At 40.3% G+C, this 21853-nt stretch overlaps 1 protein-coding gene across 1 annotated transcript in view; it reads left to right on the forward strand.

Annotated features, from left to right (window-relative positions):
• The window catches only part of LOC117505150 (glucosidase 2 subunit beta-like), a 248340-nt gene that overhangs the window by 82008 nt on the left and 144479 nt on the right, over nucleotides 1-21853 (forward strand). Inside the window, exon 9 of the mRNA XM_034164700.1 lies at nucleotides 19754-19823. Coding sequence (XP_034020591.1) covers nucleotides 19754-19823 — 70 coding nt within the window. The remainder of the gene's footprint in view (nucleotides 1-19753; nucleotides 19824-21853) is intronic.

Consider the following 21853-nt stretch of genomic DNA (forward strand, 5'->3'; position numbering starts at 1 on the left):
CACTTTTGCATTGTGAGGCAACATCAGCTGTGACATTTTGGGCATGTGTGTTTCTCTGTGCATGACCCACCGTACTGAGGATCCCAGCGGCTGTAGAATGGTAAGGGGTACCCACATTTCACGTGGCGGGGATAGATCGTTGCTTAATTTCAAGAGGTGAGGATGGTCTGGTTGTCCGTCTGGTTTGTTGGACCCAAGGCAGTTCCGTTGATGTGTGTTTCCGTATCCACCACCCTAATGTATGGGGATGTTATAAACAGAAATTCTAGTTTTAATATAATGAACGCTATCCCAATGTCACCATCTTTATGTGGGGAAATAGTTTGCCTTTCTACATTGCAAAGGCTTAAAAAAAAGCAGTAAACTGGAGTAAAATATTATGTTGCATGCACCACATGGGGTTGACCTCACCGAAAAAACTGCTGATCATAGTTTATGGAAGTGTTGGGTTGGTCAGTCACATCCTCTTTTAGTTCACAGCATGGAGCAGTAGATAAATGCTTTCACGTCAGTCTGGGCCTTATGTCTACTTCAAAATGTTCTGAATCTAGATGGAGAAAATGTGCTTTGCTTCATGATTTATTGGCGCCACGAGGACCAGGATTCATTTTTGAGGGAAATATTCTGTAAAATATCAAATTTACAGACACACCATCTCATGATAGGTCGAGACTGGAATTGCTGTCTTGATTCACAACTCCTCCACTCCTCTGTAAATCTAATCAGCCAACGTCTTCATGGGTTATTCAGTCATTTACGGAGGAATTTAAAGTTACCAATTCATGGTGTCTCTCAGATCTCACTAACAGTGTTGGTATTTCTGTCGTCTACACCATGCATTTACTCGGATTGATTTTTTTGGTGGTTCACCATCTTATACCTTTGTATAAAATTGCAAATATCAGCCAATTTTATTGTGTGGTCATCCATGTACCTTGGGGGAAAGTATTATTTGACCACCTGGTAGATGCCCACCCTCTCTGGGGTGTTCATTTCATTTCATTTATTAATTCATTTCGAGCAGTGTAACAGAATACATGAACCTAGTACATATTAAACAATCAGATACATTTCATCTTTGCTCGAAAAGGAGTGGGAAGAAGAAAACTTATTGAATCCCACCCCTATCTTACATTAATACTTAAACTATATTTGACTTCCAGTTTCCATATCAGTTGAGAAAAACAACAAAAAAAAAAAACCACACACACACACAAAAAAAAACCAAAATAAAAATAACACACCAAAATAAGAAGTCATTCACATCGAAAATATTGATAACTAAATGAAGAGTAGATTAGTAAATACGATAATTGTTCATATAAGAAACGACAAGCTACATACCAACAGTGATAAGAACAATGTTACCAACAATGGTAATATAATAGAAAGAACTCACATACCAACAATGGTAAGGAAACTTCAGGTATCAAACACAACACTGATACAGACAAGTGCACAACAAGACATTTAAACTCTACTATGACTGTATTCTGACCAAACTGCATTTTTATACAAGGACTTAAATTTGTGAATATTTGGGCAAAGCTTTCGCTGTAGATCCAGAGCATTCCACATTTTGACCCCATATACTGTCACACAAAAACTTTTACGAGTGGTTTGTACCTTAGGTAAAATAAAATTTCCATTACCTCTCAGATTATGAATCTTCTCTTTGTGAGAAAAGAATTTTTGCACATTTTTTGGAATTGATTATTGAATGCTTTAAATAACATAATTACAGTACAGTATTTTACAAGGTCATGAAATTTTAATAATTTGGACTTGATAAAAAGATCATGGGTGAGCTGGGGGTGTGAATGCAAGTTTCCTCTTCCGTGAAGACTTTATGCTCTATATTCTCAAAAGATGGATTTCTTCCTTCGTGTCAATGAGATCACAGATGTTTCAGCATCACTGGTATATGAAGCGAAATGATAGACTGTGTATGAAAAGAAACAACAAAACAAGTTAAGATAAACTTATGTTTTCATACACCTTTATTAAAAACATTTAGGTCCTAATTTACAAAAATCTTATATTGGTGCTAAATTACATATGCAGTTTAAACCCCTGAAATTGCTTTTAGCCTTGATAAATCATGCTGTGTGTGCAAACCTCATCTATTTGCATGTTGAACACCTACAATTTTGTGCACACGGGTGGACACACTCTGAATTGCATATTCATGAAGGCAAAAGTGTTAAAATGGACAATACATACGTGCTGTTTTGCACTTTTGAAAGATGCAATCTTCAGTGCAAACTGTTACTAAATCATCACAAACGTTTTTTTTTGCAGGAGCTATGGTGTTATGTTGCATGTTTTTAACACATGCAACCTTTTCGTGAATCAGGCCTGTAAACGCAGTTGTTCACAGTTGTACATATTCTATTTTGTCAAACAGAACATGTGCTAACTCGATTGTAATGTCGACTTTCTTTTCATCTAAGTTATTTGAAAATAATAGCTGCATAATAGATTTTGTTTCAGTTTCTTCTCCATTTTCAAGGGCTCAGTGGTTTACTTGCGTCAAGATGACTTCCTCTTACATAGCATAGAAGACACCAGAAGACTCTAGAAATTGATGGAATTTAAAAATTTTACAAAGGATGAATTGCTGTAATTAGGGGATAATTGGGGCACCCTCAGCTGTCGTTATGTCCATGTTGTGTCCATGTTTGCAAGTCTTCCATCCAGATGATTATTAATTCTGACAATTTTACTGCGTATTATCTACAGCAGGGGTTTTCAAAGTGTGGGAGAGTGAGCCCCCCTCAGTGAGCAAATGAATAGCTGCCCCCCACTGACACACATACACACAATTTCAACATCTTTGTGTATTTGTTTTATTCTTTTACACATGTTAAACACATTTTAAATATATTTGTGTTTTTAAGGAACTGTCTATGCATTTACAATTTCAATTTTTCAATGTCAATTTATTTTCATTTATATAGCACCAAATCACAGTTTGAAAACCACTGATTTACAGATTTACTCTGGATTGTTATTTGTTTATTGTTCAAATTATCTTCCACTATGTTTCCTTGTATGTGCAAGCCTGCTTGACATAAAACAAAATCTAATGATGAATATGTTGCTTTGTGCGTGTGTGTGTGTGGGCCAGGTATGCTAAGTCTTCTGTATGTTGCACATTGCTAAAAAAATCTGAAAAAGTATGAGGTTCTACTGTTTTCATGAGTATAACATAGACATAAGATTGAATTGTTACATACTAATCAATTAATATAATGTATTTCTTGTATCATAATTCAAAAGGTGGCTAAAAGTCCCTTTACTCATAATGGAAAGGAAATTGTAAAAGTAAATGTAATAGTAAAGCTGCTATACTGCATTGTTTCATGATTGTTACGTGCTCTAATTAAATGGTTGCCCTCTTTGGTGATGGCGGCTCAGTCTACTTAGGGGGACATGGTCGCGTGATATCTCCGCCTTCTAAATCTATGGTAGCTGCTAGTTGCTGTTTTTCCTCTGCATGTGCATGTTTAGTCTGTCTGTCTACGCAGTATGTGGTTTAACACCGTGTAGGAGTGGTAATTTTTTATTTGTAGTTATTTTTTTGCTGCGTGGGTTCTTGTTTGTGCCGTTTCTCCATATTTGCAAGGTGATACATTTAATAACTCTGAAGAGAAACCCAATATTCTCTTTCGAAGTGGTTAAGTGTCGTATTTGTATATCTGTGCTTCTGGGACTAGCTAGATATATCAAATAACGTAGTGCAGCAAGTAACTGTCTTATTTGATCTTTCCACCCTTCTCATTTTGCAAAGCAATATCTTTGCATACAGTTTTCTCAGCCATTTGCTTGAGTAAATGAAATGTAAGAGCATATTTGTCAGAACTGTTGGTGCGTTGTCTCAGGAGAGTCAGATCTTATAAAAAATGCTCAGGTACAAGTTGCGTATGAGCTGTACTGCTATATAAAAATGAATACCTGTACATTTTGGTCTTTTCTCGAGGCCAAAATATGGCCATTGGGTATTGCGAATGCCGTCTGTCTGTCTGTCTGTCTGTGGTCAGTATAACTCCATTTGTTTTACTGCCAGGGTCTTCAAATTCACAGGGAAGATTTTTGGGACACAGACCTTGGCCAAGTTCAAAGATGGGTAACCTTGACCTATTTTAAGAGGTCAAAAGGTCACATTCTGGTTCCCATTTTTATGCTCATATGGCCGAGGGTATTTTATCGTGAGTTTGCATCACGTAGAGGTCATTGACATTTGTAGGTTGAAATTCTCATTGTTTGTGTTGTAAAATTGGACCATTTTCTACACTTTATTTTATGGCTTTACTTTGTGTCTTATGCTGTTGACTTACACAAGTTACCGAGACGCTCGTGTCCAAGGTGATTCGCTGCTCCTGAAAATGTCCAGGCGTTTATTAGCTTAGCTTAATTGTGCATAGCATCTAAAGGTCAGGGCCTGCTGTGATGCATTGGAGCCAAAATGGCTTCCAGCGGGACACTATTTTCACATGAATAAACACTGAAAGCTGCACCAGCTTCTACCCCTCTATTCCTGTCCTCTGCGCCCCACCTTGCAGCAGCATCACTGCTTGCTCGTTCAGGCCTTGCACACGGTGCTGTGACTGATGGGCATGCACCGGCGTGCTTTGCTTGACTGACTTCCATTTCAACTGGCAAAAGGCAGCACATTAATTCGTTGTCAGTTTTTCTTTTTTCTCCCCCCACCGACCTCATCCTCATGTTCAGTCAGATCTGAGGAACGATGCGCTCGTCGTACAGTGAATTAAAATGTGCAGTAAATCTGCAGAAATGCGTCGTTCTGCGTGATGAATGGGTGTTTGAGTTCTGTAAGCAGTAAACTTTGGTTGTAAAAGCTGGTTTAATGAGAAAGTGACTTGAATAGATGAGCAGATATGGCGGCGGGGATTATTGGGAAATGAGCTGAATGGGAGATGGATGATGTGCAGTTTATTATCGGTTATGTAATGCTTTTTTTTTTTTTTTTTAAATAGAAGTGTACCTGTGGGGCCAGCAGGCGCTCTGCAGGAGATGAGATTGCAAGGTGTGCATCAGAGATACGGGGAAAATATGTTTTTGAGGTGATGTGTACGGGATTCAGAAGAACGGCGGAATTATTTTAAATACAGAATTCTGTGGAAGCTTTAGGCAGCCCGGAATTTTGATAAGATGATGATGTCTGTTTATTAAATGTCAACAGAAAATCAAATTTGAAATCTCTACACGCAAAGCTCCAGTAAAAGTCAAATGTGATTTCCTCTTAGTTTTATTACAGAAACCAGTCATTAATGAAGTTATGTTTTCAAATTAAAGGGGATCAATGGTTTACATCAGTGGTGTCCAAACTATTCCAGAAAGGGCCAAGAGGGTGCTGTGTTTGGTTGCTTTGAAGTGGCTGGTGGTGGTGACGCTTAGAAAGTTTTTTTTTTTACTTTTCCTTAAGTTTGGCACAACTGTGTAGCTATAAATGACTGTTTCACAAGAGCCTGGCTGTTGTGTTTAACAGAAAAGTGTGTATGTGGGTCTTCCAGGAAAAAAGAAAGGCATTCATCCCGACACCAACTGCTCTGCCAGAGGGGGATCCAGCCGTTTATAGGGACTGGAGCCCCATCCTGGTTTCTCCAGACACCACAGTGGCTTTCTTTTCTATCACCACTTCACTCTCCGCTCGTTTTGTATTTTACTTTTACTCAATAGTTTTAAGAGTACATTTTATGAGAAATTTACTTTTGATACTTAAGTAGAGTAAATGTCAGAAACTTTAAGACTTTTACTCGAGTCATATTTTTAAAGGAGACTTTAACTTTTACCAAAGTAATTTTATGGTAAGATACTTGTACTTTAACTCCAGTATCACTTGGAGGTACTTGATACAAGACTGGTTGGCAGTAGAACAATTAGGTCTGTGGGATACGACTTGGATAAGCAATTCATAAACCTGAATTTGACTCTTTATGTTGGACTCTGCATCATCAAGCCCAACCAGCTGCAAACTGTAAGCTGTAAACATGGCTGTGTCACCGATTCTCATCCGCTTCATGCTATGATATAAGGGGATAAACTCCGGCAAGATATGGTTCAGAGCCTGTATAGGACTTACTTAACCAACATACTTTGATAATAATTGGTCTAGTGGTCCTTGGTAAATGGACTGCATTTATATATATATATATATATATATATATATAGCACATTTCCATCTGCATCAGACGATCAAAGCACTTTACACACTAATGGCTCACATTCACGCCAATGTGAGGCTGCCGACAAGGTATTCACTGCACACGGGGAGCAACTAGAGGATTAAGGTCCTTGCCCAAGGGCCCTTAGTTATTTTTCCGGTTAGGCTGGGATTTGAACCCAGGATCCTCTGGTCTCAAGCCCAATGCTTAACCACTAGACCATCACCATCACCTCCTCACCTCCCTTGGGCTTTGTCAAAGCATTGTAGTTTAATAAGTTAAAAAATAAATGGTGGTTTTACTTCTACTTAAAAGAGTAATTCAGTTATCTGCTGCACTAATATGTGGCATAAAGTGGATGAGATTCTATGACTCTCCCTGGAGGGGACACTGTGCTATTGCAGGTTACTTCCCCAGCCAAGGCTGGTACCAATTTACAGCTGGTTGGACTGAGACAAATGCAGATAAAGTGTTTTGTCCAGTGACGTGGACAGATCACATGATGCACACATGTACAAATCCAGGTCTACATATGGGTTGTCCAACTTCTACTTCACACAGCTATCTCTGCAAGTCAAGAGGATTAGGGAAAATTATTCAAAGTGGTAGATGGTCGAGGTACTTGCAAAGAACTGCCTTTAACAGATCGACAAAAACGGAGCCATCATTTTAAAAAGTAAAAAATTTTTTGTCCCATCAGAGCCATGTGTTTTGTTTTTTTTTAACTGTAACATTAGGCAGGTGTATTTGCCAACAACGGTAAGATAGACATAGGAAGAAGAGAAGCTCTGTCTTCATCAACTTTGCAGACAGTTTCAGGAATAATGTACAGAAGAGTTTACGTTAGAATAATAAGAAAATAATGTATTCCTTTATCTCGCCGTGTGTGTGAAACACTGATTACTCTGAAACTCTGAATGTAGCTGATCTGACTGTGACATTTATGTATTAGAGTGGCTTGTTCTCTCCTATCGAGAGAGTCACACTCATAATTGAGTCAGGGCTAAGTAGTCTCGCAACTACTGTCATATTTCTTTCTGGGCTTATGTTGATAAACCGCATGTTTTCATCAACTAAGGCCTAAAAGAAGTCTGCACCTCTCCACTTCCTGAACTGAGGACGTAGCACGTAAAAGATACCATCCTTTCATTTCCGTTTTTCCAGATAAAAAGATGAGACGGAGGAAGAAAGTGAGGCCTATCGGCGGGCAGCAGTGATTGAGTCCCTTCGCTAAGCCACAGCGAGAATCTTGTCAAATAAGCCCGAATGCTGATAAGAAATCAGTCATTTCCATAGACAAAAAGCAATGGGGTGCAGATTAGATTTCACCATTCGCCTGGTTTATCTTCATGTTGCTCCATCATAGAATGTGAATTATAAGGCAAACTCATGTCTCTCAGCTTTTCATATAAACACATTTATAGCAATTTCTCGTGCACATAATAAAAACTTTGCCTGCCTGTTTTCAAAAACATTGTTTATTGTTTTCTGATGAAGCTGAGAAAGTCACAATAAAGGTAAAGGTATTTAAATTTCAGCACGTATGCATGTATTTGGAATTTTTCTGCTTGATTTTGTTGTAGTACAACATTAGCATTAGGCTTGTTTGACCCTATTAGGTTTGTTGCTCCCCTGATGGTAACTTTGAGGTGCCCCATGGTCAGAAGTTAGTGACATATTATCAACTTAAAAACTGTTCATTTTTCCATTTTTGACCATGTCCCTACTACATTCACCCAAATTTTCAGGGTGCATTTTGGTCTTTATGGTCTTTGAGTGTGATGGGGGCCTTAGGGAGACTAACAGTGCCCAAGTTCCCAAGTGCAGGACCAACAGACTGAAAAACGTCTTTGTCCCTCAGGCCATCAGGCTGTACAACTCCTCACTCGGGGGGGGGGGGAGAAGGAGTAACAGGAAGACAGGGGACAGGAAGGAGAGGAACAGTAGTAGCCAGTAAGCCAATTGCGAGCAGTATTCTGGTACTTATATTTGTATTTATATTTTGCAAATTCTTTTTTACTTCTACTTTTGATATTCTGTGTGCTTTTTACCCTGTGTGCTGATAGCCAATGCTGCTGGAAGCTCAGTTTCCCTGAGAGAGTCTTCCCAAGGGATTAATAAAGTTCTATATAATCTAATCGAAAATGGGGCATACTAATTACATTATAAGGGAATGTCAGATATGACTCCATGGTCATGCAGTGAGGACCCCCTTCAGGAGGTGTGGATGCACAGGTGGTTTTCCTGGATGGTTGCCAGTGAGAACCCAGAATGATTCTGTAGAGTAATGGATGAGGCGACATGTGGAGCCAGCGCTTTGTCCCAGACTTGACCTGACATAAATACAAGGAGACATGGACTAATTTTATTATACAAGGCTTTGCAAAGTAGTTGTAGCTAATGATGTGTTTGCTTTCCGCACTCCACCCCATACATAAAGCAAATCATGGCAACGGCGGCACTCACAAATGTAATAACCACGACAGTGGTTGTTTTTTTTTTTTTTACATTTCAAAAGCAAACATCAGCAGCAGATCGCCACATTTCCCAAACTGCATAATTATGACCATATTATTCAGTATTTCTTCTAATTTTAGATGACTTCAACCTGCTTTTCCTTGCCTTGTCAAAGTGTTGCCAGATTTGTTTTGGCCTTTGTTGCAGTAAACAACCTTGGAGGAGAGAAATGGATTTTTTGGAATAATTGTTCTCACGTAGCTGTTATGAGCACAAGGCTGTCAAGTTGTCACACTTGACCTCAGTGATTAAAGTTGAAGAAGTAGACACTTACTGGAAAGAAAAAAAATCATTAAAATGACACTAACTATGCTGTGTTTATTTCTGTAAGAATGCGTCCCAGTTGAAAGCAATTAATTCACTCTGCCCCAGTGATGGCAAAAACTGACAACGTGCTACAGTGGAACATTCACGCCAACCAACTGTAAACCTAAAATCTTTTTGAAAAGGCAACAACCGTCAGTGTCAGCACTGCTGGCAAATCAACTTTGGAAACAGCAAAAGAGGTTGCTTTTTTTGGGGGGGGGGGTCCTTGGGTGGAGTTTGGGGGTTTTGCTGTGGAGGCTGATGCGCTGTTAGTGGTACACTTGTGTGAACATTTAATGGACCCCTGCTAGTGTCCCTGTCTTGCAAAGCAGACTAAGCAAACCTGACATGAAGAACATTTGGCGGACTCATTCATTTCTCATGGTGTGGACCCCCACTGCTTCTGCGAGTTTTAAGAAAAGATAACTTCAGTGAATATTTCATAAGGGTATATTGCCTCAGTTTCACTGCATCGAGCGGGGAGCGTCGCACGCGATGACAGCTAACAGACCAGTAACGTCCACGAGGAGACAGCCTGTATTTTTATTTATATATTTTTTTTGTTTGTGACACTTGTTTTTTCCTTTCACAAACAGTTTCTTTCACATGAATCTGGCTTCCGATCATTTAGCTGTTTCTTTAATTTTGATTTTGACTGGTCAACTTCTGCCAATCCAGCCAGTAGATTTTGTTAAAATGTCAACATACGGGTATAAATTGCGACATGCATCTCAGTTAATGCTGTGATTACAGGGTCTGAGATGATTGAAAGCTTTTGCTTTTGCCAACTTTGATCTTAACATTAACTGAGTGAAATAGCACATTATTAGAAGGGGTGCTATTCTATTCTTTATTTTTTTACAGTTCTGGAAATGTTTGCGCATAATCATTTGCTTTGCACTCTTCTCTCCATAACTTAGTGCATGTGCACTGTGTCAACACTTCTAAATTAAGACATCTTGGGAAAATGCAGAAAACATGAATACAAAGAACACACTACAGCTGATGGTTACATCAAAAAAGCATCATCGAATTTGAGGAATTACTTGCCGACTTAGAGAACACAAACGGCTGTAGCCGACGACTTAATTTCGTAACGTCTGCTGCATATTTAGATAACGCAAAGACATACACAAGGGGAGTACTAACAACACAAAAAGAGGTTTCTGTATTGGAGGACCTCTGTTTTGCATCATGATGTTCTGTTATCTTGGTGGCAGTTTTGAGCACGGTTAAGCTAATCAGCTAACAGCTATTTATTAATGCTAAACTTTTTTTGTTAGCAGATTAGCTTTTCAACTAACTTTGAAAACTATAAGCAAACCAATGGCCACATATGAAGGTGCTTTGGGCGCTGCAGTAGGTCGTTTGTGCACATGCGCAGCTTTTGCGATACCCGGACGTAGAGGTTTAGACCCGGGCAGTTTTTGGCTCTCCAAAGCTCAGCAGTCCAGGTTGGTGCTATGTGACATTTCTCCCACAGAAATGACAGATTATGATTACATTTGATAAATCTTTCAAAAGAAGTAGATTGTAGACATGCCTGGGTATAAATGTTTGGCATCTGACTGCAAATCAGTCACAAGGAAACAAAAAAATAATCAAGAAAATAGACCTCCGGAAGCACGGATAGCTTCAAGGCTTTACATTCCACCCATTTCCAGACTAAACTCTTCAAGTTAAATTAAGCTCTCAAGGGCAGAAGTTGTGTCGTAGGGCCGCCGTTGGTATTCTCATTCGTGATCATCGTCATCGCTCACTGGCAGGTCAATCTCGTCCACTTTCTCCCCCAAAACTAACAGCTCCTGCTTCTGTAACCTGCGGTCAAAACACTCCTATCTTTTAAATACTCTCTGATGCTTTAATCGTCCATTTCTCGGCCATGGCATTACTTTGACTACCTAAACATAGATTCCAAATGGCATTGCAGTTTGTTGTGCCTGGTCAGGTGCATTGCTAGGTTGGTGGTGCATACGCACACTCCGTCACTCAGGTGTGTCATGACAATACCTCCAATTACGCTCTTTTGAGGTTTCTTTTGCCTTAACGCGACTGAGAGCCTTTACTGTTTGTCAAAGGTACTTTTCAGCTCCTCACTTAGCATTCAGTTTCATGCTGGAGGTGAAGAACTTCTCTCTTTCTGCGCTCCGTACAAAGACTTGACAACACTACAGCATGCTCATTTTGCTGCCGCGGAAATCCTGCTTTATCCCTCCTCTCGTGCTTCTTCACATTTAACAGAGGCGGCTCTTGTTGTGACAACACTCGTTTGATGTAGAAACGGTCGTCGTCGGCTGCCATGTTCTCCCCTTCTGCTCTTTTGCATTCTTGTTCCTGCTCAGTCTGGATCTCACCGCTGTCGCACATTGGAGCCGCCAACTGGCATGACCTGAAAGTGTGACGGCGACACGCAAGCTGCCATCTCTTTCCCTCCTCTTCTTGTTAGCCCTCCAGTGCGCGTACATACGAGCAAAGCAATGCGGCCATTTTCCATGTTAAACAACTTTAATTGGCTTTTATTCCTGCGCAAATCCATGTCGTAGTCTCATTCCGAGGTACCGTGTGTCACCTTCAAATGCGTAAAATGCTGGTTTCATTGCGTCTGCTCACACGAATGCACTTTATGTTCAGGAACCTACCAACGAGTGTAGCTTTCAAAGACGAGAACGACATTTTTAAGAGGGTGCATCTTTGAAAGTTGAACCTTTAGCAGACTGGGTTTGTCAAATCTAATGACTCCTCAAGCAGATGTCACCGCAGTATAAGTCGAACATGATAAACTAACACCAGTAAGAAAAGCCTGTCCTTGTGGAAGTTAGTTTTTGTTGTTTTGTTTTGTTTTTGGTGGGGGAAGTGCCATTAAATTTAATCAAAAGATTCACTTGTTAAAACCACCATGAGTCACTCGTCACTCGAGCTGGAGATACAGAAGAGGAAACTGCCGACAGCCATGTATGGGATCGGAAAAGGAAAACCACTCAGGGCGTCTTTGTCCTCTGTTTGAACAGTACCGCGGAGGGGGGCGAGAGGGAAGAGGCGGAGGAACCAAAGGAAGAGGGGATAAGAGAAATATCGCACAGCTGCCCAGCCTGAGGCCCAAATATGTGGCACTTTCCTTGTCACTGCGTCACCTGCCATCTGTTCTCGCCTTTCATTATTTTCCCTCTCACAGAACACACACTGTCACTCAGACACACATATGCACGCTCACACTACCACACACTGTCGGTGCTACCTTGATCTACTTTAAAATGCTGCCAATATCAGATTCTCAAACATGGCCAGCCTCAGCGACCGGTCCTTGCAAAGCAAACTGCGAGTATTTTAATTGATGTTCAACGTGGGTGTGCAGAGATCAGTAATGTCCATCTCATTAAAACGATGATGAGCATTGCATTGTTGACTCACAGCGTTGTGCATAGTTACAAATGGCGCAGAATTAAACCAATCACTGTTTGATATAAACTAATATTAGCCTTTTTTATGAACCCATATTGCCATGGGGAAGGGGTTTAGTCAGTCTTTGATGCTTATTTATATCATTTTTCCTGTTTTTCATAGTGAGCGTTGGTGTGAATCATCATTGTTCAAGCTTCAAGGTGGATGAGGTGGTGTACAAAGCACATATCTTGAGAACAAAATTACTTTTAAGTCCCATTTTCACTCCAGGCGGCCAAGTTGTGTTTTTAAAAGCATGGGTAAATCTTGTTATTGCTATGTATATATATTGTGTTTTTCCTGCTTTACAAAAGTACCTTGTGTAAATGATTGGTTTTTGTTTCAGCTAAGATGTCTTTACAAATGTCAAATACAAATGAAATCAGGAATTCACTGAATGTTTTCCAGAAGTTAACATCTTGTTGATAATTGTATTCTGAATATACTCCCACGAGTGCCACTAGTTTAGCTTATGGCAACCTAAAACTGGGCGCTCTCGTTTTGGCCGAACAACTGTACAGTTTTTGTATATTCTGTTAGTACACACCTGCGGCTGACGTGCTTGATGAATTCCTGCTCAAAAAGTAGTTCCCAAACAATGCTGTATTTATGATGACGGTGTGTTTTCATGGGCAACAAAAACATATGGAGTATATTTGGCATAAGAACTTTTGTATCTCGTGTGTTTTTACACCTAAATGATTGTAAGTCAATATACTCACACTCATCCAGCAGCATGTTCTCATGTCTGCAAATTCAGCCCTGGGTCAGGCGAAAGTAGTTATCCCAACGAGAGCGGCACGCTGAGCAGAGTGCATTCTGGGCTCACATGCCATTCCAGCAGGGGGCGGCAAATCATCGATACATTAAAAGCGAAGTGGCTTCTGTGTACGTGTGCGTATGTGTACCTTTCAGCACGGAGAAACTGGGGAGAGCTGATATTTGCAGTTTGGTATGCTTGTGTATTTTGGGTCAAGGATGAACGCCGTGAAAACGGAACATTGATATGGCTAATATTTTTAGAGAAATTACGGATATTACATAATAACAGTGAACAATGGATGTTGATAATTACATTCTGAACTCACACTTTTCCAAACCATTATAGAAACTTTATATAAAGTTTCCATAAGTTTATGTGTTAGTCAATTTATAAACTATATACTATATATTAAACTACATTATAGAAATGTAATTTATTGCCACCCTTGAGAAATGCCAGCTGTATATTTTATAAACACTACCCAGTCTAAAGCCCGTGGATCTTGAATCTTGAATCTGATTTTGAAGTGATTTACAATCCTGCGACTTTCCTGTTGTGATGCAGCTGGTGCAGCCAGCGTTAGAAATGCATAAAATAACTGTAAACTAGACTGGACAAATTAAGAAACAAATAATACATATATACCTTGCAGCACATCTGCTTCCCGCTAATTTGACTTCTTCTGAAGAAGCACACAGCAATTACGGAGAATATCGTTCTGCTGTCTGATACTACTGGCTTCACAGGGCTTTGTATGCTTCGATATTTTAAAGTTCCATGAGTTCAAAGTGACTGTTATTAAATAATTATTTGCTGTCATTATCTTTGTGTTTCTTGATTTTCCCGCCCTTTTGTCCAGCCACAGTCAGTAAACATAGACATCACTAACTGTTAGCAATGCTAACTGCTTCAAAATCCCATGCCCACACCACAGCTGTCCTGTTGAGATTGCTAACCCAACACTGCTTCCTTGCCAAGTCTTCATGGACTCAGTAACCCGCACAGTTTTTTGTAGACACGTGTAAAAATAAAATGTGGACTGTCAAACACTGTAAACAATGGGACTGGAAATTCGGCTGCCTGGGAAGGAAAAACAACAGGTGAGGAAGTTGTCGGGGCCAGCTGTGGTAGTTAAACACTGATGAAAGTTTTGCAACTCGTAATTTAAACAAATTGCCTATAATCGTGTAATCTGTGGTAATCACATTTTTAGTCAGCCAGGTAGAGGAAGCCTAGAAATGTAGTCCAGAGCAAGTGAACTTTTTTTTAGTCTGTTAAACATTTCAATACTCAACCATTGATTTCTTGAGTCTGATGTACACGGGTGTCATAGCTTTCGACTTAACATGTAGCTCTATCTGCATGGTGTTTTATTAAGTTAAGTCTGGGAACCTGTGCTGGCGCCGCACGTCGCCACATCCGCCTCCCTGCAAAACCTTCTTCGGTCCTGAATGGCAACTGCGATTTTAAGGGGTAGTCGCTAAGTTCTCGCAGTGGTAGGGCAAAATAACAGTTGGTGAAATCGATCTGTGGCCTAGATTTTGAGATTGAACATGGACATGCATGGAAACAGTCTGTGACAAAAAATTTCCAGTTACATTTGTTTAGAAAACATGATGGACTGCATCTTCAACTATGGCAGCCCCCGGGAATGTCACAGTCAGATTTCGTTTGCATTATCAACGCAAGTCAGTCAATTCAGACAAATCTTGTAAATCTCACACCGATGTTTCTTGCGGCTTTGGCAAATGTGCTTTCTCAGACGGAGCATTCAGCTTGGCTTTTTGTCATTGACATCTGTCAAGCTTGCTGCACACATCACCTCTGACTGGCTATCACAGAAACTGTAGGTCATTGAGTGTTAAAATCACTCACTGGTCTGTTCTCTTGGAAACGTCAGCCCCAGCAAAGCAGGAGGGAGAATATCGTGTAGAAGTGTCAGCCAGATATATGCAGACACGCCACCCAGTTCTGCCCCAATGCAGAGAACTACTTTCTAACAGGAAAGGGGGTGGGGGGCATGTGACACATTAAATATTAAAAATATTCTGTAAAGTATAATGCGCACACTGATGAAACATCGTGCACAGGGAATTCCGTGTAACACATACATAGAAAAGGAGGCTGTGTCTCTTCTTGGCTGCCTTGAATATAGGTCTGCCAAACCGAGCAACAACAAAAGTGTACAAAAGAATTACATAAGTTGTAATTCTCCGATTTGGACCTTAAGTCAGTGCACAGGCGACTATTTGAATTCCGTCAGTTCCTCTGATGTAAATGTGTATAGCCTTCAACTCCCCGAGAGCTTTTAGTCATTTATTTTGATTAGGGCTGTATTTATAAGATAAGTCTCTTAAGTACGTCGCTTGGGAAGCTGGGTTGGTGAGGACGGCGGCGGAGGAACAAAATGAAGTCTGTTTGATTAGAAATTCAGAAATATCTGCTTGTCAATTAATTAAGCGCTTCCTGTGTATGTGCGTCTCGCTTTGTTTTCTGGGCCCGGTTCTCTGTGGACAAATACCCGCGGTGCACCCCTTTGTATGTCTAAGCTGTTACACACATCTCTGGCAGCTGGAGAACAGAGAATAAAGATACTTCAAAGGCTGAATGTTTTCAAGACCAAGCCTGTGTTTTCCTGAGCCGGCTGCTTTCTGGGAGCGGCGTATGTGGCTGCTTGAAAGCTTCGCTGTGGCGGCATTTCCTCCTCACACACAAACAAGGACTGGAGAGTGATGTGGACATAAAAACGTACACAGTGGGAGTGAAAGGCCTGAACCTGAAGTGCCTGCTTTCAGCCTCTCACAGTGCCACAGCAAATGCAGGAGACTTTGTGGCTGCTTTAGTGAGGCAGCCATTATTTATTCCACTCCTATGGGAATTGGTTAACTTGATCAAATTTTGTGGAGTTACATCAGGAAGGGTAAAACGTCTGCCAAATCAACATGCCGATCCACCTTGGATCTGGACACTGAATGAAAAGAAGGGGGCAGTTAATGGGACTTACTTTTTATTGAGGATCCACAAAGGAAAAACTGATTAGATTTTGAGAAAAGCCTTTTAAAATTCAAAGTCACATTATTGGTGTCAAAATTTAGCCTACAAATGACACCGTTGGGTGGCAGTATTTTCATAATTGTTACTGTGCACCACCACAATGGAGTCAAAATGATGTAGTCAACATGTAATTGAAGTGTGGACCTTCGACTTTCTTTGAAAGGGCTTAATAAAACTATGACATTGACGGTTAATGAATTAAATTCATTTTTATTCAATGTCCACTAATTTTCAGAGGCTAAAAGTATTTGGACAATCTAGCGTTTGTTGTGAAAGTGTAGGTACACGGACCCACAACAGGGGGCGTAAATGAACGGGCAATGGATAAGCCAAACAGTAACAATTTAATGTTGTAAATTGTGCACAACGGAATACAGACAACAACAAGTTTGGAACTACAGTCAATTACATGTTGGGTGACGTGTGGGCAGGCTTGAGGATAGGAGACGCCCGTCCAGAACCGAGCCGGATCCCACACGGCCCTCACCGCCAATGGACCTGAAGAACACCGGAGCCGCCAAGTCCTGAGTCCCCAGGTGGCCACCGTCTCCAGCTGTCAGACCTAGCACTGCTGGCAGAGAACAAAAACAGCACAGGTGAGTGTGAGTACGCACACTCAGTAATCCCACAGTCTGTGTTCTTTTGGGAGGGAGCACCTCCACCTCCAATCACACACTCATGCAGCTCCTGTTTAACCACTTATCTGGTTGGGGTGTGAGGCGAAGCCGTCGCTAATCACACCAAACGCCAATCCAGCAGATAAGGAAACACCACAGGAAAACGGCTGCAAAAGAGTTCAGACTATTATTCAGTTTTAAGTCAGCAGAGAAATTACCTCCAAGGTAGCTGATTTCTCAGCAGGGAGGTGGAGTTGCAGTCCGGCCTTTATGGTGGTGGTGATGTGGATGAGTAACAGCTGGTGCTGATGACGAGTGACAGCTGTCACTCCCGGTTGCTATGATGCCCTCTCTGCTTGAAGCCCGCACTTCAAGCAGGGCGCCATCTGGTGGTGGTGGGCCAGCAGTACCTCCTCTTCAGCGGCCCACACAACAGCGTTATCATAAGTAAAGTACTACATAGGACTTGGTGCCGTTGGTGCCATTTCTTATCTGTGAATTCAGGTGGATACTTAATGGCTCAAACAATAGCATGTCACTGCGCAATTTTTTTGAAGACAAAATGGTTGTTATATAAATAAATAAATAAATATATAAATAACAGACATTTTTAGCCTCCATATGTGCAGTTGTTAATAAGTAATATTTGCAAATGAAGCATAAATAACTATGGGTTGCACCCACTATGCTAGCTTGGCGCATGCAGCCATCAAGGGATGAGGAAACGTAATGATACAACGGAAAAACGCTGTTCCACCCTCCGCTGTGTCTTGTTATGTGTTTGTGTGTTTATCTATTGTTTTGTTATTTTGTTTTCTTTGCTATTTGTTTTGGTATTAAGTAATTACTTTACTTAAATGGCTGTATTTGTAGTTTGATATACTTTTAGTCTGTTATTTGTCTAAATGTGCATGTCGAACTGGGTTGAACTGGTTTTACCACATAGAACGAAGAGATTCAAGTTATAATGTAAATCATATGTCTCGTTATCGCGTGGGTTATGGGCAGGGGCGGGACCTCCTCTGAATGACCACGGGGACCAATAAGGGAAGAATTTTGTGAAAGAAGGTCTGCCTTTGTCACGCCCATGTTGTGCTTTTTAAAAACTGTTTTCGTCCATTGTTTGTGGTTCTGAACAGATGGATCTCCTGCGAGAGAGACGTTTTTCAGAACCCAGGCCTGCTTTTCAGCGTGACTTTGAATAAATTTAAGTGCAGAATAGTTTGACTTTGTACTTTGTGAGGGACAGTATTACAGTAAGAACCAAGTAGATTTAACAGTCTGAAAGGCTGAAGCCTGAAGAATTTTTTTGGTGGGGCACAGCCAATCTCAGGAAGGGCACATCCACAGTGTAGCTCTATAATTTTCAATTTCAATTTATTTTCATTTATATAGTGCCAAATCACAACAGAGTTGCCTCAAGGCACTTCACAGAAGTAAGGTCTAACCTTACTAACCCCCAGAGTAGCAGTGGTAAGGAAAAACTCCCTCTGAGGAAGAAACCTCAAGCAGACCAGACTCAAAGGGGTGACGCTCTGAACAATTCGCAAAATGAATATACAGGAAATGCTGTTGGTGTACAGAACAGGAGGGTCTCCAGCACAAATACCACACCCATCTCTGGATGGAGCTGCACCTTAAACAGAGAGAAAAAATAACAATCAGGCATCAGAAAGACAAGAAATACAGTATAATTTGTCAACATTAAACAACAAGAAAAACAGGAAATACTAAGGTGATCGCCGGCCACTAGCCCTAAGCTTCACTAAAAGACCCAGAATTTAGGTAAAATGGAGGCTGTGGCACACTCTGTTTCCTAAAAAATTAATCAAAAGAGTAAAAAGCGTATCGCTATACTATGCCAGTATGCTAGCCATACGAAAGAGAAAATAAGTGCGTCTTAAGTCTGTACCCTTCAGAATTTGAGATTTCTGTCTTTCTTCATTATGGTTGGTTGTTGATGGTCTTCCAGGCATTTTAAGTGTTGCTGAGCTCACCAGTCCATTCCTTCCATTTAAGAATGCACCAAAACCTTGAGTGGGCTCGTCCTCGGGTTTCTGCTTGTTGGAATGAAAGTTTATTTTAATTTTGCAGCCTAATTATGGTGTCCTTCACTTACAACAGTTCTTTGGACCCCATTAAGAGTTTTAAATGCTGTTCATTGTTCTACACTTAAAAGCAACTCCAGACCTTTTTTCTGTTTAATTTTCCATGGAATAACGAGGGCGCATGCCACACCTGGCCATGAAAAAGCTTTTCTCTCATAAAAAGCATCTTTTCTGAATCATGTTGTCATTTTATAAGGGAAAGATGCACACTCCTTCCTAACAAGTAAAAAATTTTGACTGCATTTTTAAATGTGTAGAATTTTCCATTCGCAGATTTTCTTTTTTTTTTTTTTTGAACACGCTGCTTTAAACTTGTAACTAAGTATAGAAGTCATAAAGTTACTTTTTCTGAGGGATTTAGTCTTCATCTCTTTTCAAAGTTGTAACAGCATAAGTGGAATCTGACTTGCTTAATTTGAACGGAATGCAGCGTCTTAAAAAGCTGAGACTGTTTTGACGCTGCTTGTTTTTCCTTTGTGGAAAGAAGACTGGCACCCGGGCATGTTGTCTTTCATGATTAAAGTGCTTTTCAGAGGCTCCTGGGAACCTCCTTGGGCATAGGAGGAACCTTGTATTTTGTAATATCAAGCACAGCGCACTCAGTGTCTGTCATGAACCTGAGCTGAAGTGATCGTTTTAAAATTGCTCACAGATGCACGTCTGTTTGTTACACATTAATTCATGTGACATCCAAGGTCTTATGAGTGAATAGATGTTTGACCTTGTTTTCCTCCCCACTCTGTTTCCATTATGTGCTTGTAGATCAAAGGGACACCTGGTGCACAGGGCAGCCTCGCAGGTGAAGAGCCACACTTAAGGACAGCTGACAGAGGTAGGTTATTAAACCGTACTGTATTCTCTATGCTCCCATGATCCCACTTCAAATGAATCTCCTCTGCTCATACTCTCACCATAAAATCAAGATTAAGTGATCCTGTGGAAATATTTAAGACAATGTGTCCAGATGCTTCTGCATAAGCATGGGGACATTTTATTTGATTTTTAAAACCTTTTGCCATATGAAAATATATACAATCAAAAGGCTTTTGGCATCATCATCTCAAGCTGGGGTGGTTATTTAATCAAAAGCCTAGTGCTGGTTGCATGTTGTTCAGTCGAGGGAACCTGCAATGAATCATATCGAACACGTGTGTAATTTTGCTGCACTTTCAAAAACTTGCAGCGGGTGCCTAAAATTAGACGCTGGGCAATATAAAGCACAAAGCCTTCCATGATGAATAAAAACATAGATCACCAAAGGAATGAGAGCACAGTTGCAAAAAAAAATGCATTGTTGGATGGTAACTGGAGTTGTTGCGTTCAGTTCTACAGTAAATGCTAAAGTCGTAAAAAAGAGCTAATTTTTTTATATAGCCATCCATCCATCCATCCATCCATCCATCGATTTTCTATAGCCACTTAATCCAGTTAAGGGTCACAGGAGGCTGGAGCCTATCCCAGCAGTCTTAAGGCGTGAGGTGGGTTACACCCTGGGTAAGACACCAATCTGTCACCTAACCTGCATGTCTGCATGCTGGAGAACCTGGAGGGAACCACAAGTCCACACAGAAAGGCCCCAGGTGGGAAGCAATCTCACACCCTTCTTGCTGTTAGGCAACAGTGCTAACCACAAAGCCACCATGCTGCCCCTTTATCTATCTGTCTGTCTGTCTATATTGTATATAAAGTATGTATATGAATTCTTTGCAAAATTCTATTGTACCTGTATTAATGGTGACTGTCCACCATGTGGAGCTGTTGCTCCATTTTGAGAACCTTGAGTACAGGCTTCTGTGGCTGCTAAAAAAAAAAAAAAAAAAAAAAAAAAAATATATATATATATATATATATATATATATATATATATATATATATATATATATATATATACACGAGGTCTGTTAGAAAAGTATCCAACCTTTTTATTTTTTGCAAAAACCTGATGGATTTGAGTCACGTGTGCTTGCATGAGCCAACCTTGAACCTTCGTGCGCATACGTTTTGCACACGATTCCAGCTTCATGCGCACTTTATGCGCAAATCGACCAAATTCACAGTGTATGTGAAGGGGCCCTAACTGTTGCAAATGATGCAACTCCTAAGGGGGGCTGCTCAAAGTGACCCCAAAATTCCCTTTATTTACAATGGTTGAGTATAACTTTCCAACCACACATTATCCAACCAATAATTTTCATTGTTGTCTTGTGTAGGATCCAAGTGTCTGCTTTGCTGCCACTTGAGAATGTCATGGTTAATGCTCATAAATGAATCTGATACAGATTGTTAGTTACGCTATTCCAGTAACAAAACAGTGAGTGTAAAGTTTCCATTTTGCTGTAAAGGTCACTTCAGAATGTTCAGAGGTAAAAAAAAAACAAACAAAAAAAAAACACTGAAAATATCAGCTAAGCTATTAAGGGTAGGAAGTTGATATTTAGAGTGATTTGTGACTTGACTCATGCTTAACGACTCACTAATTGAATTATAGGTTTAATTTCACCTCTCTCTCACAAGACAAGAGAAAAAGTGTCAAACTCTTGTACCCTCTGGGCCCCTAAAGAATTCCAGATTCATTTGCCATGTTGAACATATCAAAGAAATGCATAGAATATTCTTCTGATTATAGTGAATGAAAATTTTTCACTCATTAAGTGTCCATTCTACTGCAAAGGGCACCTCAGAATTATTCAGTGAATTTTTCCTCTAATTCACCACAGTAATGCATGGAGCCAAAGAAAATGCACGGATAAGCCTCAGTGAACATCACTTCCAAACATTTGAAAATGTTGATGTTGTACAAAGGATTTTAGGGCTCTGTCCCACTGGCGTTTAGGAGGATTTGCATATGGATTGCGCACAAAA

Source organism: Thalassophryne amazonica, chromosome 23 (genome assembly GCF_902500255.1).
Source record: "Thalassophryne amazonica chromosome 23, fThaAma1.1, whole genome shotgun sequence".
NCBI classification, from domain to species: Eukaryota; Metazoa; Chordata; class Actinopteri; order Batrachoidiformes; family Batrachoididae; genus Thalassophryne; species Thalassophryne amazonica.